The sequence below is a fragment of the Tenrec ecaudatus genome, chromosome 5, assembly GCF_050624435.1.
Source record: "Tenrec ecaudatus isolate mTenEca1 chromosome 5, mTenEca1.hap1, whole genome shotgun sequence".
In the NCBI taxonomy this organism is placed as follows: Eukaryota; Metazoa; Chordata; class Mammalia; order Afrosoricida; family Tenrecidae; genus Tenrec; species Tenrec ecaudatus.
In genome coordinates, this window is record NC_134534.1 from 147,612,447 (window position 1) to 147,631,234 (window position 18,788).

Sequence of the window (18,788 nt, forward strand, 5' to 3'; positions counted from 1 at the left end):
ATTTCATTGGCCCAAATTGTGTCTCATGCCCAGTCCTAGACCAACCCAAACAAACCCATTACTATGGAGTCGATTCTGGGAACCAAGCAGGCCTTTCCACAGGGTTTCCGAGGCTGTCTGTCCTTATGGAAGCAGGCAGCCCATCTTCCTTCTACAAAGCAGTTGGAGGATTCAGGCTTCATGTAGCACATACGTGCTTAACCCCTGTACCACCAGGGCTCCTGCTCCTAGATCAATTTCTTGCCATTTTTCAGTTAAGACCGATCGGGATGCATCCCACCTTTCCAGAACATGTGGAAAATCAGAATTGTACAAACTATTTGTCTTGTTTGTTTGTTTTAGTAACCAGATGCTTCATTGAACTGTAAGCCCCACCACGCCAGAGGCCTTTTGTCTGTTTGTTGGTAAATCCCCAACACCTAGAACAGTCCCATGAACAAAACTGCCACTGAGCGAGTTAGCGAATTCATGGATGAATAGAGGAAAGGGGGACTGTGGCTACCAGGTCGGCAAGCAGCAGTACCATCAAACATACAACCTTAGAGTGATGCGCACAGGGCTGCTTCTCATCATCAAATCCCTGATCTGAATCTTTGTGTCTTTCTCCCCAGGGAGTGAGCTGGATCCGGAGGCCCCTCTTGTGCTGATGACCTTTGCCAATTCTTCCTGCATCGTAGGAGAGAAGATGTGTCCAGGAAACAAGACTGCCATGGCCACCCCCCAACTGATGCCCCTGGTGGTGGTCCTGAGCACCATCTCCTTGGTCACAGTGGGCCTCAACCTGCTGGTCCTGTATGCCGTCCGGATTGAGCGGACCCTGCACACCGTGGGTAACCTGTACATTGTCAGCCTCTCGGTGGCAGACTTGATGGTGGGAGCAATCGTCATGCCCATGAACATCCTCTACCTCATCATGACCAAGTGGTCCCTGGGACGGCCTCTCTGCCTCTTTTGGCTCTCCATGGACTACGTGGCCAGCACCGCGTCCATTTTTAGCGTCTTCATCTTGTGCATTGACCGTTACCGCTCTGTCCAGCAGCCCCTCCGGTACCTGAGGTATCGCACCAAGAGCCGAGCGTTGGCCACCATCGTAGGTGCCTGGTTCCTTGCCTTCCTGTGGGTTATCCCCATTCTAGGCTGGCATCACTTCATACCAGGGGGTACACGGTGCCAGGAGGACAAGTGCGAGACAGACTTCTACAATGTCACCTGGTTCAAGGTTATGACTGCCATCATCAACTTCTACCTGCCCACCTTGCTCATGCTCTGGTTCTACGCCAAGATCTACAAAGCTGTACAGCAACACTGTCAGCACCGGGAGCTCACCAATGGATCCCTCCCAGCCTTCTTTGAAATTAGTTTAAGGCAAGAGAATCCCAGGGTGGGTGCCCAGAGACCAGGGAAGAGGTCTTTCATGGAGGTTCTCAAAAGGAAGCCAAAAGTTGCCAGTGATGGACCCGCCGCCACAAGGCCACTATCCCAAGATGCGCACGAGCCCAAGTCCCCAACTGTCTTCCCCCAAGAGGAGGATGGAGTAGCAGCCAAGCTCCACTGCTTGCCACTCAACATGGTTCAGAGGCAGACAGCGGGGGAAGGGAACAGTAGCAGTTATGCATCCATCAACCAGAGTCAGCTTGAGATAGGTGAGGAGGTCCTAAACACACAAGAAGCTGGTGAGACATCCGAGGACCAGACCATAGTAGATAGCCAGTCCTTCTCCCGGACAGACTCTGACACCCCCACTGAGCCAGCATCTGGAAGAGACCGAACAAGAAGTGAGTCCACCACAGGCCTGGACTATATCAAGCTCACATGGAAGAGGTTTCGCTCACATTCAAGGCAGTATGTGTCCGGGTTGCACATGAACCGAGAATGGAAGGCAGCCAAACAATTGGGTTTCATCATGGCTGCCTTCATCCTTTGCTGGATTCCTTACTTCGTCTTCTTCATGGTCGTTGCCTTCTGCGAGAAATGCTGCAATGATTACGTGCACATGTTCACCATCTGGCTGGGTTATGTCAACTCCACACTGAACCCCCTCATCTACCCTTTGTGCAATGAGAATTTCAAGAAGACTTTCAAGAAAATCCTGCGCATTCACTCCTAAAGGAGTTTTTGAGGTTGTTTTTTTAACAAAGTAGTGCTGAGGGTGCCCTACAAGGTAACAGAGGGTGAAGGCCTGTGTGTTGCCAGGTACCTGGACTTTCTGAAGTCAAGACAACAGTCATCAGGGCTGTGGATTGTTTGGGAAGTTCTTATGCACCACCAGAAGGACAGCAGGAGATGGTGGGGGTCAGCAGAGACAGTGTGCTCTAAGTAGAAAGCAGAGTATTTCCAAGGGAATCTGAACTGGACACAACTCTCTTGCACCTCAGGAAACTTGGGAGCTTCAGACTGCTTGCAATTCAAGTTCAGTTCTAATTAGCAACTGGAGGGACGTGTTGGTCGCGTTTCACTGGAACAATTAGCTAGAGCGCTTGGACTTTCCTGGAATGGAGTTGGATGACAGTGTGGAGACTGTGTATGTACTTTACAGATAAATGCTCCCTAAAAGGGGGTGTCTTGAGAGACAGGACAGTTGTCCCTCTGTGGTCACCACTTCTCAAAACACCTCTCTTCTGAGCCTCTTCTAGAAGTTTCTCCAGAACCAGTGTTGCAACCACCCTGGAAATTCTGCCTTATCGTTCTTACTCTCGCATGTCTTGGAGTAGGAAATCGAGTAGCTTAAACTTCCTTCTCTTTTCAACCCCAAAGCCCTTTGTCTCTTAAAATTGAGGTGCAGCAAGTTTAAGTAGATTGAAAGGTCACATATTTAGCTACGCGAGGGAGCTAGAATCAAAACCCTGCCTTGTACTATAGTTTCTCCAAAAGACAAAGATTTGTTTTTCTAAACACACACACACACACACACCTGTTCCTGAGATGGTAGCCATTCTTAAAAACCTATGCTGGTAAGTAAAATAGCTGACATAGAATAAATCCGTGGCCTCTTCTGACCTGTGAGTTCAGTTGTGCTTGTTTAAAAGTTACCATGAACTTTTATAGTCATACTTCCTAAGTAAAACCAACAAAAGCATGAGAACATGGCGTTTATATCCCAATCTGATTGTGATTTATATTTTAAAACTTGACGCAAAACTGTACATGTGTAGGAAATTGGAGCGCTTGTTCAAACCAGTAAAATGTATCTTGTGTTCCTTGTTTGCATGGTCTTTTAAAATGAGATCTTTTTACCTACCTAAGTATGATGTTTAAAACGATACTGTCCAGTGGTTTATTTTATTTCTACCTTTTGTAGTGTCCTGGACTGAGCAGACATATTCAGATTTACTGACAACTGTTAAAATATTTGCTATAGGGTTTCTCTTGGGTTTCTGGTCAAGCTGTAAGTGTTTTTAGGAAAATATATGTATGTGTATATGTGTGTATATGTACATAGAGAAAGCAAGCCCAAGCATGAGTGCTCTAGTGCTTCATTGGCCTTCTGTCTTGCACCTCCAACTGTTCAAAATAGACAAGTTTAAGAGATATTTACCTTAGCTTAGAAGCCGCAGCTGGTTTGTCTTTAGGTCACGAAACAATTGTCCAAAGGACCTATGAGTTTCATATCAAGATCCCTCAGGATCCAAAAACATTTAAAAAGCCCCTTACTTACATTGGTGAACATAATTCAGGAAAGCAGTAAAGAGAAGGGATTAAGAACTGACTTTGGGGGTCAAAAAGACCTGATATGAGTCTGAGAATAACTCAAAAAATAAGTGCAAATGGTTAGTGTATTAGGCCACACTTTCTGGAAAACCCAGCCAGTGAAATAGATGTTCCAGAAAGAAACTTAATGGGCCCAAACATAACAATTGCGAAGTTGTCAGAGGACTGAGCAGTGGTTCATTTCATTATCTGAGAGCTCTTTAAAAGTTTTGTCATTAGAAGTGTAATGCCTCGCCTAATTTACAGTAAGAATACAGCTTTCCTCCAGTTCCTAAATGCTCCCTCCCCACCCCCAACTACCATGATCCGAATTCTACCCTGCAAGTCTGGATAGAGCAGAGGATGTACACTGGTGCAGATGGGAGCTGGAGGCACAGGGGATCCAGGGCGGATGATACCTTCAGGACCAGGGGGTGTGAGGGGCGATGCTGGGAGGGTAGAGAGTGAGTGGGTTGGAAAGAGGGAACCGATTACAAGGATCTACATGTGACCTCCTCCCTGGGGGATGGACAACAGAAAAGGGGGTTAAGGGAGATGCCTGATAGGGCAAGATATGACAAAATAATAATTTATAAATTACCAAGGATGCATGAGGGAGGGAGGAGCGGAGAGGGAGGGGAAAAAGAGGACTTGATGCAAAGGGCTTAAGTGGAGAGCAAATGCTTTGAAAATGATGAGGGCAAAGAATGTACAGATGTAAAAAAAAAAGAATGTACAGATGTGCTTTATACAATTGATGTATGTATGGATTGTGATAAGAGTTGTATGAGTCCCTAATAAAATGTTTAAAAATAAATAAATGGGGAAAAAAGAAATGTATATAAAGAGAGGGGCCCATTTAACTGTACCACAGGAAAGCCCTAGAGTCTGTCTCTGGTTGGTGGGTCAGATGCTGGGGGGGGAGGTGCTCTTCCAGACTCGTGCAGCTCCTGGGCCAACCAACCAGGGTGATGAACAAGTACAGGGAACCAGACACAGGATCCAGGCCAGCAGGAGGACGAAGAGATAGCCAGTTTCCCACAGTCTATTTATAGCTATTGACTAGGCCACACCCCCAGAGAGACATCATCAGGCTGTGACCTGCACCTTATGAGTGTAGCCTTCCTGCCACACTACTAAGGATTATGGTCCCCAACAAGTTGACACAAAACCTAAGCACGGCAATTAAGGCCCAGGCATTATTTTATAGAATGTTTTTGGTGCCGGCCAATGTCAGATACCCAGGAGACGCTCACATATGTCGTTTAACTATAATGAGGCTATACTATGTATGTGCGACCTAGTTTAACATTCATGTCAACCCCATGAAGGTGATCTCCTTGCTTTCACAAATAGACAAACTGAAATACTGAAGGTTAAGGAATCTGATTCTGAAATCTGCTTGTTTTCCACTGTATCAGCCTGTTCTTCCTACTCTTGACTGTGTGAATTAACTGTGTGAATTTATGAAAAGCAATGGATTCTGGTGCTGACATCATTCAGCACCAGCATATCCAGGCAAAAACACATGACTGGTTGCGTGCACAAAATGCAGCTGAAGCCAAACTTTCTGCCTAAGATATTAAAACAGATCCTTAATGCGAGAAGACTGCCATAAGATCGCAACTTTGGATAAGAAGAGCTCTAAGGGATAAGGTCACCCCTTCAGGTTTCTTCTTACAGCCTTCAGGCTGATATGTGTAAAGTCAATTCCAGAATGACCTATTTGGCAGATGTACCAAGTTTACTGATTACTGAAAATTGGTACTAACTAATTACAAGGCTTACAATAATTCATATTGGATGAAATTTTTAAACATTGTTTTCTACTATTTTCATGAAGTTATACCCATGGCCATTGAGTTGATTCCTGCTCATCGTGGCCCTTATCTGGGGCTTCTGAGACTGCAAATCTTTGAGGAAGCAGACAGCGTGGAGGAGCAGCAAGTTTGAACCACCAACCTGGAAGCTAGCGTACCAATGCTTACTCAACAGTGCCACGAGGACTCCTTGTGAAATGTATAGTAACTGGTTTCCAGGGAGGCACTGGGCCATGGGGTGGGGGAAGAGGCAAGATGAGGACAGAAAGAGGAGACTGGGTGGCATAATATTCATGTAATCAAAAATAATATCTGTATTCAAGAACATATCTCTCATTAATATATTCATAAGGAAATATATCCCAAGGAAAACCAAACCACCCTTAGCTTTTGATGAAATGAAAATACTTTGCTTTCTCTGAAGACAAACTGAAAACCAGTCAACTACAGTATCACATAAATCTTTAAAAGCTCACGAAGTCATTTCATCTGATAGGCATTACTGTTGACTTTATAAATTGGTCATTTTACAAAAGAAAAGTGGGTGAAGGGAGACGTTGGGCAGTGTAAGATATGACAAAATCATAATTTATAAGTTATCAAGGGTTCATGAGGGAGTGGGGAGCAGGGAGGGAAGGAAAAAATGAAAAAATGAGCTGATTCCAAGAAAGAGCCCAAGCGGAAAGCAAATGTTTTGAGAATGATGAGGACAATGAATGTATAAATGACAATGAATGTTACACAATTGACGTATGTATGGATTGTGATAAGAGTTGTTTGAGCCCCCAATAAAATGATTTTAAAAATAAAAATAAATAAATTGGTCATTTTAGTTAAGCATTCATTCAGAAACTATACCAGTTACCAAACTGACCACTGGTGAATTGGTCATCTGGCTTTTTGGCTTTCAGCATGGCATGAACTTCCAGGAGATAGATTTAATTGGCTTAACAATGAGTCAAAATGATGCTGAGCCTCTTCTCATGTGATGGAACAAAGCTGTTAAGATGTAATTTGCCAGTAAGCTTTCAAAATCCAGGTTGGCTTAGCTCTGGGTTCCCCTGTGGAGAGTATGGGCTCTCGGTAACTGCGATTAGAACAAGAGTCGCGGTGGATTGGGCTGATTCACCGTGGCCTTGAATTTGTGTCATGGGGCCTCACTGCCCTGCTATCTTTGAGAACATTCTGTACCTTTCTGCGGCTCCCAGGTCTAGAGCTCTATTAATGCTTCATACTCCACGGTCTTGATGCCCTAATGGTGTCTCTACCAAAAGCTGGTCCCCACCCCATCCAAGACAATAGGGACAGGTTTTCTATTCTGAATCCCACTCTAGTTCCCTGCTAACAAGGAGGCCACCTAAGGGGCCTGAGCAACAATTAGTTCTGAATCTCGCATTAGTTCAGACCTTATCTGTTAATTCACCGAGTACATTTTGAGTCTTTCTTGGGGTAGGCTTATGCAAGGTATGGAGGAACCACAAAGAGCAAGACGGACATGGTTCCAACCCCATGGAGCTACAGGGAGGTTGCAAGTGACAGAAACGGTGGTGAATGGTTTCTGGGTTACTTCTGGGCTTCAGTGGAGTTTCGAATGACCTCGCTTTGGGAAGGGCTTGCACCCTGTCAGCCTCAGGTACCTCAGCATTAAGGATTCAAGGACATTCCTTCCAGAATTCTGCCGTGGACCCGTATGAACTATTTCTAATCTTATTCTCCATGAGTATCAATTCAAATATCCCCAAACTCATGGCACAGAATCGTTATGTGCCCACTTCTGCTTCAGTAAAATACACAGGCAGGTGGCTCATGTGGTACTTGCATGGGTGGCGATGATACCCAAAAAGGAAGATATCTAAAATTGGAACAGTACAGAGAGATTAGCATGGCCCCTGTACAAGAGTAACATGCAAATTTGTGAAGCATTCCAGAGAGAGAGAATATTGTGAGTTTGGCAGAAACCCCAAAAGGTGTTTGTTACAGATCGGTTGCTGTTGAGTTGATTCCAATTCATGGTGGTCCCATGGATGGAACTGGTGTGCTCCAGAGGGTCTCCAATAGTTGATGTTTAGCAAATAGCTCTCCAGACCTTTCTTCTGAGGTGCCTTTGAGTGGATTCAAACCTTCCGTCTTTTGGTGAGTACCCAAGAGCATTAACTGGTTGCACCACCCAAGGACCACCACACCCAACAACAAGAACAAGAAATCAACTGAATTCATTGTGTCCGAGCACGTCACTCCTATTCCACTAGGGCTTCATCATTATCCCCCAAACTTCAAGCTCATGGCCATTGTGACTCACTGCCCTGTGGGTTTCTGAGAGTGTAACTCTTTATAGGAATAGAAAGCCTCATCTTCCTCCCACAGAGTGGATGGGGGTTTTGAACTGCAGATCTTGTAGGTAGCAGCCTAACTTATAGCCCACTATACCACTAGGGCTCCATTGCCCCTAGATACTTCAACTTTCCGATCCTTTCTCATAAGTGATGAGCTGAACTACTCCCCGTTGATGAAATGGAACAAAATACTTGTTACCCGAACCTTAGTTAAACACATCTTTCTGCAGGCTCCTGAATTTTTATCCATCCTCAGCCTGAGACTAGGCTTTCCTCAAGAGAAAACATTCTCAGATCCAACCAATCTACCCTTTAACTCAACTTCCCTGCATTCCTTTCTAGTGTTGCTTGTTCCTTCCTATTGAAAACCAGCAACAAGAACAACAAACCCTCCTTTACATTTGACTAACCCTTGAGATGGGTTGCCCATCTTGTGGTCAGAGTTTGCTCTACTGTGATAGTTCTTTTGCCCTTTTGCAATAATCTTCTTGAATAAAGGCTCTCCTTGTTTTAAGGAACCCTGGTGGTGTAGTGGATATGCATTGGGATTTTAATCGCGAGGTCATCAGTTTGAAACCACCAGCTGTTCCAAAGGAGAAGGCTTTCTATTCTGGTAAAGAGTTAAAGTCTCAAAAACTCACAGGGGTAACCCTGTCCTGTAGGGCCGCTATGATCTTGCATCAACCAGATAGCAGTGAGTTGAGGGTTCAGTCTCTGATTGGTTGTTCCCTTGTTTTTCATTTAAAAGAGATTTCCATTAGAGTCTTGGCCCCAAAGCCTTTGTTCTTCATCAAGCCACTTACATTTTCCCAGCCTCTCTTCTTTCAGAGGGGTCCTGGGGTGGCAGGTGATTAAGCACTCACCTAATGGTCTAGAGAGGAAAGACCCCTAATGCAAAATGTTTTATAGGCATCTTCTATCTAGTTTAACTTTTCATTGGGTGACAGTTTATAGAGCAGATCGGCTTTCTGCTCCACAGTTCATACATGTTTTATTTCCTGTCAATGAATGCAATCCCCACAGTGTAGCATCACGGATCCTACTTCCCCTCTGGGTTTCCGGTTTCCATACCTCCTTCTTTTCTAACCCTTCTGAGCAATGTCTTTTGGGAAATACTGCCCTTCTGATCTCACTTGCTTGATTATACTTGATGGTATTGTCTCTCTTATAGATCTGTCTTATTGTTTGACTGAAAGTTGAGTCACGAGACTCATTTCCAGACCTGAAGGGAGTCTAAGGGCAAGGACGCAGTTTCCGGGTTCCTACCAGTCCCTGTCTGACCAGGACCAATGACCTTTCTTCTGAATCTGCGTTCTGTTCTCCATTTTTCTCCCACTCTGGCTTCCAAGGGGACCCATTTCAGAGCAGTTGATAGTGGTGGCTGGGTTCCACCTACTTGTTCTGTTCTCAGGTCCTAGAGTCGCTGTGACGGAGTCCATTAGGCGAATTGTTTCACGTGTCTTCAGTTTTATTCACTTTTCCTTTGTCTGGATGAGGAGAGACCAATAGTTGTACCTGAAATACGAAGTGCATGAGTTTGTAAGACCCTAGTTCCTACCACCAAAGTGGATTGTAGAAGATTGTGTGGACTGTTATGCTGATTGACCTTGGTGTCACTGAGGTTAATGAGCGATCCTTTTTATTAAGTGTAAAACAAGGCAAGGACAAGACAAAACAAACCATCTGAGTGAGCGAAACCATCAACATTCAACTATCATGGTGTCCAAAGTTACCACAGCCATGTAGCTAATTTAGACCCAAACCAACCCCATTGCCACTGAGTTACTTCCGACTCATAGAAACTCTAGATAGGGCGTCAAAAACTCTGTACATGTTCGTCTGTCTCCTCTGAGCAGCTGGCGAGGTTAAACTGCCGACTTTGGAGTTGGCAGTCCAACACGGACCTGACAGACAGACACCAGGCCTCCTTATAACAGAGGCCAGAAAACATATCACAAATCAGCACAACAGCATGATTGGTGTCAGATCAATCCATCACTGTTGCAGGTGGGCTGACAGAAGCAGAGAAAGGGTTATGATTGGGATGCGTACAGTACTGCAGATCTGAGAAGTCTGCGGGATTGTGCTGGGGCCTTCTAGCTACCCAACTGATGATTGGGGTATGACTCATGAAAAAATGAAAATTACTCATGGAAAAATGCTCATAATCGCTAGCCATCAGGGAGATATGAATTAAAACCACAATCAAATATCACTTTATACCACAGTACTAGCCCAATTTTAAAAAACAAAAACAAAAAAACAGAAAACAACAAATGCTGGAGAAGATATGGAGAGATTGGAACTCATATTCACTGTTGGTGGGCTTGCAAATACATACAGCCACTGTGGAAAGCTATATGGCGATACTTAAAGCAACTGGAAATCAAAACCCATTGTGATCCAGCAATACCACTATTAGCATTGTGGTAGTTACATAATCTGGTGTCAATTTGGGACTTGAGTGAATTAAGAGTGAAGGGGTAGAGTCTAGTCTGTTAATTGGATCTCACAGCCAAAGAGGCCTCTGTATGGGCATGGCCTCCTTCTGAGAAATCTGGGAAATCCTGTATTCCTTCTTAGAGAGGGAGACACTATCCCTCACTCTGCTCAATCCCTGAGATGCTCTACTGACAAGACACAAGACTCTATGCTGATAGACTCCGTGCCCAAGGAGCTGGAAAAGCCACATGGAGACTCCTGTCAGCGATGAGATGCTTACAACGTCACTGGGTCCAAAGACTCTGTACCCACTGGCCTATGATCGTCCTGCATTCAGTGTCATTGCATGTGTTTCATGGGTCTGAAGAGGAATTTATAGATTGGTATCAGACATCTGAGCTAATATTGGACTTATAGGTTTGGACTGGGCTAGGTTGGGATGCTTTCTTAATGTACAATTACCCTTTATATAAAATTCTCTCTTAGACACATATAAGTTTCTATGGATTTGTTTCTCTAGTCTACACAGACTAGCACAGGCATTTACCCTAAGGAACTAAGAGGCACAACACAAGTGGAAACATGCTCTCCCATGTTCACAGCAGCATAGTTCACAATAGCAAGAAAGTGGAAGAATGGTGCATACAAACAATGGAGTACTATGTGTCCCTAGAAAACAGAGATGAAAGCATGAAACACCACATGACATGGAAGGATCTGGAAGCCATTATCCTGAGTGAAGTAAATCAATCACAACAGGGAGTATTGTATGAGTCCACTACTATAAGGAGAAACAGCAATTAAACCTTAAGGGCCAATTCCTGAACAAAAGGCCATCACCTCCCTTTTATGCATCTTATAAGAGCCACCATGGAGGAGACTTCACGTTGTCTGGGGCCACTCCTTGAAGAAGTGGGAAATGGGAGAAGACCATCCACTTGAGGATCTACAACATCAAGACAAGGGTGGGAAAAATCAATGGAACACACACACACACACACACGAATGGAAGGAGAAACTTGCTGAAAGATCAAGCCAAGACCAGGGGAGAGGAACATCTACATTTTGGAGAAGACACTGATAGTTGTGTTGGTGAGTATGATGGATGACTGGGGAGAAGTAACCTCACATCAGGAAGGGATGCTAAACAATGATTGTAAGTGATAGAAAAAGAACTGAGCAGAAATGCAGGTTATAAATAACAGGCTTTCTTGGGAAACGCAGCCTGCCCATCGACTCAGAGGATGGAAAGAGCAGCACCGTCACAAAGAAGACATGGACAAACATACCCTTGGGGGTGGAGACTTGTGGCTGGTATTGGGAGAGCATCGTGTGGTTCCACAATTGGAAAGTTTGAATTAAGGGAGTGGAATGGTCTATGACCCACATGGGAGGCTGTTTGAGAGTGCTGGAAGGTGTGGGGAGTGGGGAGAGCCTGTGTGCAAGAAGTATGGGAGGGAACGCTTGGAATGGCTAGGCGTAGTTTTACATTCAGCTGGACCTATCAGTAGGGAACCCAGGGGGACAGTGGACCAGATTTTATGTTCCTGGGTAGACACTACGAATATGCTTCTACCCAACCCTCAGTGAACCCCACCATGGACTAAGCACCATGATAACCTTGGGTGCTGACCTTGGGCTACATCAGAAGAATTTAATGTACAGGCTGAATAAAGTGAGCCCTGTCTCAGAGGTACCTGCCCCCTTGGGTTGAGGGCTGGGGTACTCGGATGGGAGAGGAAGCAGAGAGTGGCTGCCCCGGACCTGTGGAAGTAGCAGTCATTGGACCTTTGGGGAAACCCCGGTGGGTGTCCAATGGAAAGGGACATAGGATCACCATGTATTTAGTACCTTGATGCCCCCTCACAGTGACATGACAGGTTTGAATCAGTTGGGCAGGGATCTGCATTTGGAAGACGTTATCCAGGAGGTTTCTCCCTGTCACCAGTCCTCATGCTTAGGGGGAGCAGAGCTCCATCAAGTGGGAGATGGAGCTGTGTGGGGTAACCACTCCTGGGTTGCGGCTCAGGGTGGCACTGTATTTACGTAGACTCCTCATACAGTGTCTGGAGGGCCGGGTCACTGGAAAAATCGATGATGTTATAAGGTGATTGGCAGTGTTATACTTTTCTGTTTCTATGGGTCTTTGGCTTCCTGCATTTTGTTTGTTTTTTATTGTCTGCTATCTAGTTTGTTGCTATTGTTGGGATAGTTGGTCTTACGGTGTTTTGATTTTGCCATAATAGGACTGCCAAAGTCCGCCTGAGTCCTGCACATTCCAGGGACCAGCAGATGGATTCTGGGCCCCCACTAAACTCTAGCCCCAATCCAAGAAGAGTTCGTTCTGAGAACAGGGCCCTGCTCAATACTCACCTTCATGAAATGATCACTGAAGATAAGGGTGCGACAGCAAAGTGTGGTGAAGAAAGCAGATGGTGCCTAACCATCAATCAGAATAATGTCTTAAAGGCTTGTATTCAGACAAGCAGCCATCCAAGTGAGGAGTCAACTAAGCCTACAATGGAAGAAGCACGCCAGTTGTGTGATCCAACAGTGACAATGACAACATTCAAATATGACAAAGGGAAAAGTATCAGAGCCCAAATCGAGAACACCCACTTTGTAGAAGGCTAGGGAGGCCCAAACCTATCTGCAGATTAAGCGTCTGGCAGATCCCTCTAGCCACGGGCAAGGGTCTCGAACAGCTTCACTATCAGACAGACATCACTGTAATCATGATTATGCTGGATTGAACTTGGTACTTGATCCGTTGACCTCCCTCTTGATCCAACCTGAAATTGTTCTAGACGCAAGTATTTCTTGCTTGTTCCATGACACAAATTTCTTCCTGGCCTTTTAAATGCTGATGGTGGTCTTTTCTTTCTTACTCATTATTTTTATCTTTGCATTATTATATTAACCTTACCACTTTACTCTGTTTCTATTTTTTATTGTTCCTGTTAGGTTTTCCAGTTTATGATGCACAGGAGTCCATGTATAAAGATAATAACCAAGGCAAGGGTCTGTAGGGGAGGTAGGGCTTCAGGTGGGAGATAGGGAGCGTGAGGGGGTTGGGAGAGCAAACATGTATGTGGGAGGGGGGGACGGAGCACGAGAACTGATTGTGATCACCCAACTCATTTTAAAAGCATTTTAACCATTAAAAAAAAGAGTGGGAGAAAATGTTCTAAAATTGATTGGGGCAATGATGGCATAATTGTTCTTGATATGATTGAACTATTGAATTGCATGATATGTGGATCGTGTGCCAATAAAACTAAAAACTGCGAAGAGTGGAATCAGAACTGTTAAGATTTTCATGATTTGAGTATAGTTTATTGTAATTCCTTTAGAAGTAAGAATAGAAATGACTGATTGGTGTGTAATTTTTGGCCAGGAGACTAGGAATGTTGGTCAAAGATTAACAAGACTGAGAGTTATTCTTTTGCGTCCCAGGGGAAAAGCAAAATCAGTCATTCTATTGTGTTGTCACCTCCCAAAGTATGACTACCGACCTCCAGAACAGGAAGAAGCAGAAAAAAGAAGACAGTTATTAAATGGTATCTTGTGACTTATTTTACAGGATTATTAATGTTCCCTTTCCAGACCCATTCCTTTCCTAATGTATAAAAATTATCTCTCTTCTTCATTCGGTAAGACAGCTCTTTGTTGGACCAAACCCACTCTGTCTCCTTGAATATCAGACTCAATAAAACTTTCCTTCCCCCCACCCCTGTATCATAAATTAGCTTACTCATAGGAGGCAGTCCAAATCACCTGTGATGCGTGAACAAACTGCAAGACTCAAAACAGAGTTAGAGTTAGAGTCCCCATATCAACTACAACCTTCCACAAGCTTTATTAGAGAATCTAAGCTCTCATACACGACTCACCCACCACCTACAGGTGTTTTTCAACCACTGGGTTGTTTCAGCGTACAAAAACACCCTAATCCCAAATATAATTTGAGGGGAACATGTTTGTTAAGTCTTAGTTTGGACAAAGACAGAAACACATCGTGTGGACAAGGGAGGCCATTGGCATGAGACCATAATGGTCTCCAAGGGTTTGCTGAGATAGAGGACTTTAAAAAGGACAGGGGTGGGCAAAAAAAGGGTCACAAACACATGATTGGCAGCATAGAAAACACCATAGTTGTAGGTGGGATCACAAAAGGAGGAACAGAATCAGGATCTGGAGACGTACATTATGTTAGACTGAAGTGTTTACAAGATTGGTGCTTACAAGACAGAAGCGCTTGCCTATTTGACCCCAGTATATACCCTGTTTCCTCAAAAGTAAGACATCCGCCGAAAATAAGACCTACTTACAGTTTTGCCTCTCGCTGAAATATAAGGCATCCCCCTGAAAATAAGACCTCCCGAAAATAAGGGTTTGGATTGTTATGATGATGTTCCAGAAGATGATGACATGACTGTCATTGAATAAATGAGTAAATGTACCATAGATTGTTGTACATGGAAATAATGGTAGTAACAAGAAATTCTTGACACTGTAGGATTCACGGTTTGTCTGGTTATGCTGATTTGTGATGACAACTACTACCGTACTGTATACAGGTAATAAATTTCCCTTTTTTGTTGTTCAACAATAAATGTGTGCCATATTCTTCTTCATGGAAAAATAAGACATCCCCTGAAAATAAGACCCAGCGCATCTTTGGGAGCAAAAATTAATATAAGACACTGTCTTATTTTCAGGGAAACAGGGTAGATCTCCATCAAGGACACACCCAGACAAACCCCCAAGGGATACTGCCCTTCCCTGGGCTGGCTAGAGAGGTTTGGAGGTAATCCACTTCAGAAGGAACTCATTGGAGGTTTAACATCCATGTTGAGACAATGCTAATACATTTTGGGCTTTCATTATCGTCCATAGCTTTCTGCAAATTGGATGCTCAGAATTTAAATTCTAGTCCAGAGCCAAGCCATCTCCTTTATACAGTGGCTACAACTATGGGCTTAAACACAACGATGGTGGGGATGGCACAGGATCAGACAGTATTTTGTTCTGTTATACATATGGTCACTATGAGTTGAAACTCACTCAAGGGCTCCTAACAAGAAGCAATTTAAGGGCACAGTGGCACCGTGTTAAAGATTAAGTGTTAGGTAGCTAACTGCAAGGTTGGTGGTTCAAACTCACCAGCCACTCTATGGAAGAAAGATGAGACTATCTGTTCCTATAAAGGTGTCCAGTCTTGGAAACTCGATGGAGCCATTCTACGCTATCCCACAGGGTTGTTATTAGTTGCAATAGACTCACAGGAGCCTTTAAAGAGAGATTGGGAAGGTTACAATGTTGAAAACCTTATGAAGTGCATGTATACTTTGTATGCATAGGGTTGCCATGCATAGTGTTTTTTTAAAAATATATTAAGCCATTTAAAGAAATTGAAGTTTATTTATTATGCAATTTTCAAATAGGGGTAACAGTTCTGTTAAAATCCAAACAAACCAAGACCACTGCCCTGCAGTCAATTCTGACTCATAGCAACCCTACGGGGATTTACTCCTGAGGCTACACAGGTTTACGGGGGCAGATGACCTCGCTGTTGTCCTACAGAGTTTGACCTGCAGTCTTGACACCAGGAGTCCGACACCTGACACTGCCACCAGGGATCCTTACTGTTGACTCAACTCATTGCCATCTGATCAATCCCAACACATAGTGACCCTAAAGGGCATGGTAGCTCTTTCCCTTTGGGTTTCTGAGATCTTACAGCTTTAAAGAAGTAGACACAATACTCTGGTTTTTCTTCAGATCGCATAAGCCTTTCTCCTTTTTAAAAGAAGTAGACAGCCTCATCTTCCTCCCAAGGTGGGTTTGAACCACTGACCCTGTGGTTACCAGCTCTGTGCATAAGTAAACCTACTATAACTTCAGGGATCCCAGAATTGCTGTCAACCAAACCAAACCAAACCAAACCAAACCAAACTCACTGCCATTGTTGATTCTGACTCATAGTCAAAAATAACCTTTTCAGAAGTGCCATGGGGAAAGGGGTGTGGGGCACAGAATAGAAATGAGAACTGGTCAGGAAGCATTTCATACAGCACTGCTTTGAATAGCAATGAAAGTAATTCCTAGCTTGCCCAGAAACATAGCTCCCAGTTTCTTTCCCAAAAGTGTCTGAATTCTTTGAAGGAATACAATGCCCAAGGCAAAATGGTATTACCCTTGTTTGACTCAAAAGTAGCTTTTAGAAAACCAGTTGTTTCTTCAAGATTTGAGTTTAAAAAAACAGATACTGAAGGGCAAATGGCCTGGGTGGATCAAGCCAACCCCAGTTGGATTCCTATCAAATCTGTCAGCATGATGAAGCTTTGACGGCTTAGCTTGGAATTTACTTAATCCTATGGATCCTAACAGGCCCCCTCCAGCTGGATCCAGAAATCAGGATTCTGGAAGTTGTCAGGAATATACTTGAAATTGCTGTTGCTGTGGATTTTTTTCATATCTAAAATCGCGATAACACAAATATAACATATATCTCGAAGGACAATGTTTCCATTCTAGCTGTAAAGTTTACAGTGGCTAATTCCTCGGAATGTTTAGCCTATTCCTTCTTCACAGCCTGTTCTTCATCTGGAATCTTTGAAACCTGTCTTAGGCTAACCCTGCTGGTATTTGAAACTCCACTGACAGAGCTTCCCGCATCAGTGCAACAAATAAGACACGTTACATAGCGTGATACACTGACAGACGAGCCTTGAGAAGAATGGGAATTCCAGAGCACTTCATGGTGCTGACAGAGAACTTGTACGTGGATCAAGGGGCAGTTGTGTGAACAGAACAAGAGAATACTGCCTGGTTTAAAATCAAGAAAAATGTGCACCAGGGTCGTATCCTCTTACCATATTTACTTAAGCTATATGCTGAGCAAATAATCAGAGAAGTTGGATTATATGAAGAAAATGCGATATTGGGATTGGAGGATGGCTTATTAACTATTTGAGGTATGCAGATGACACACCTTGCTTGCTGAAAGTGAGGAGGACTTGAAACACTTTCTGGTGAAGATTAAGGACTGCAGCCTTCAGTCTGCATTACAACTCCATGTAATTAACCCCACCACCATAAAAAAAAATCAAAACAATCAAACCAAAAAACCTCCACACTAACTGCTCTCAAGTCAACTCTGAATCACAGAGGCCCTGTAGGACAGGAACTGCCCCTGTGGGTTTCCAAGGCTCTCGTACGTCCTTGTCTTTTCTGTCAGAGCAGCTGGTGGTTTCAGACTGCTGACCTTGTGGTTAGCTGGCCAACTTGTAATCCACTGTGCGACCAGGGCTCCTAACTCACCGTAAAGAAAGTCAAAGTGCTCACAACTGGACCAGTAGGCAATATCATGGCAAATGGAGAAAAACTGAAGTAGCCAAGACATCAAAGGGCACCAAGCACAAGTGCACTTCAAAGTGGACTAAGGTGTGCTGGACTGAAGCCAAGTGTTTCCAATTGCCTCATATCCACGTGAAAGCTGCACACTTGTGGGATACAGAAGGATTTCTCCCAAGCTGTCTCCCCCAAATATATGAGAGACAGCTGCTTGGGAATGACTACACTTGGAGGTCATCAGAAGTAGGCCAGGGGTTATTCCCCCTGAGAGCTATCAACCATCTAGAGCAAGTAGTCAACACTGTTTATCCCACAACAAATAGGGCCCACTCCCTTCTGATAAGGATAGTAGTTGTCTGTTTCCTTGTAGGAGACCCCAGAGAGGTCAAACCTGCCCAAGGATGACCAAGGTTAGACCGCCATCTTGAATCTAGGGTCCGCCCATCTTGTCACATGTATACCCCCAATCCCTCCTCTTCCTATTACGTGTATGTCCCTAGACCACCCCCTCTCATTACTGTATTACCTATAAGACAACCCCTTCCTGTGATGTATGTCCTCACCTGTTATTAGGGGACTTGCATGTCCCCAGAGAAGTTAAAAAGCCTGGGCTAGCATTAAATAACTCTCTCTCCCTCCACGTGGACCATCAGGCGGGGCTGAGGTGAGCATACTACTATGAATCGTGTCTGACTCCACTTATTTCAATACTTCACTTCTATCTCTCATGCTCTCTATAACTTTACTATGATCTTTACTTATTATTGCTGTACAATTGCGCCTACCGGACCTATAATGATGTGTTAGGGGCTGGCTTCCCCTGACACACACTGAAGAAGACTGAAGAAGAATCAATGCCTTTGTATTTCAGTGAAGAATACTGAAAGCACCCTGGGCTGCCAAAAGAATAAAGGAATCTGTCCCGAAAAGCACAGCCAGAATGCTCCTGAGAGGCAAAGCTGCCAAGACTTCATCTCATGTATGTACTTTGGGTGTGTGCTTTCAGGAGAGACCAGGCCCTAGAAAAGGACATTATGCTTATTAAGTTCATGGAGCTGTGAAAAAGAGGAAGACCTTTGACAAACTGGATAGACACAGTGGCTGCATTGGTGGGTTCAAACATAAGAACCATTGTCTCCCTACTCCA

The 18,788-nt window shown here is 44.2% G+C and overlaps 1 protein-coding gene and 1 non-coding gene across 4 annotated transcripts in view; both read left to right on the forward strand.

Moving 5' to 3' along the window:
* HRH1 (histamine receptor H1) overlaps positions 1-6,288 on the forward strand; it is a 129,866-nt gene extending 123,578 nt beyond the window's left edge. For all 3 annotated transcript variants that reach the window (XM_075550026.1, XM_075550025.1, XM_075550027.1), the window contains one exon: positions 612-6,288. In XM_075550026.1, the coding sequence (XP_075406141.1) occupies positions 647-2,107 (1,461 nt within the window). In that variant the 5' untranslated portion in view covers positions 612-646 and the 3' untranslated portion in view covers positions 2,108-6,288. The remainder of the gene's footprint in view (positions 1-611) is intronic.
* A 1,051-nt stretch (positions 6,289-7,339) lies between these two features.
* On the forward strand, positions 7,340-7,441 carry LOC142449533 (U6 spliceosomal RNA). Its single transcript, XR_012784685.1, has one exon. It is a non-coding gene; the product is annotated as a U6 spliceosomal RNA (small nuclear RNA).
* Positions 7,442-18,788: the final 11,347 nt, after the last annotated feature.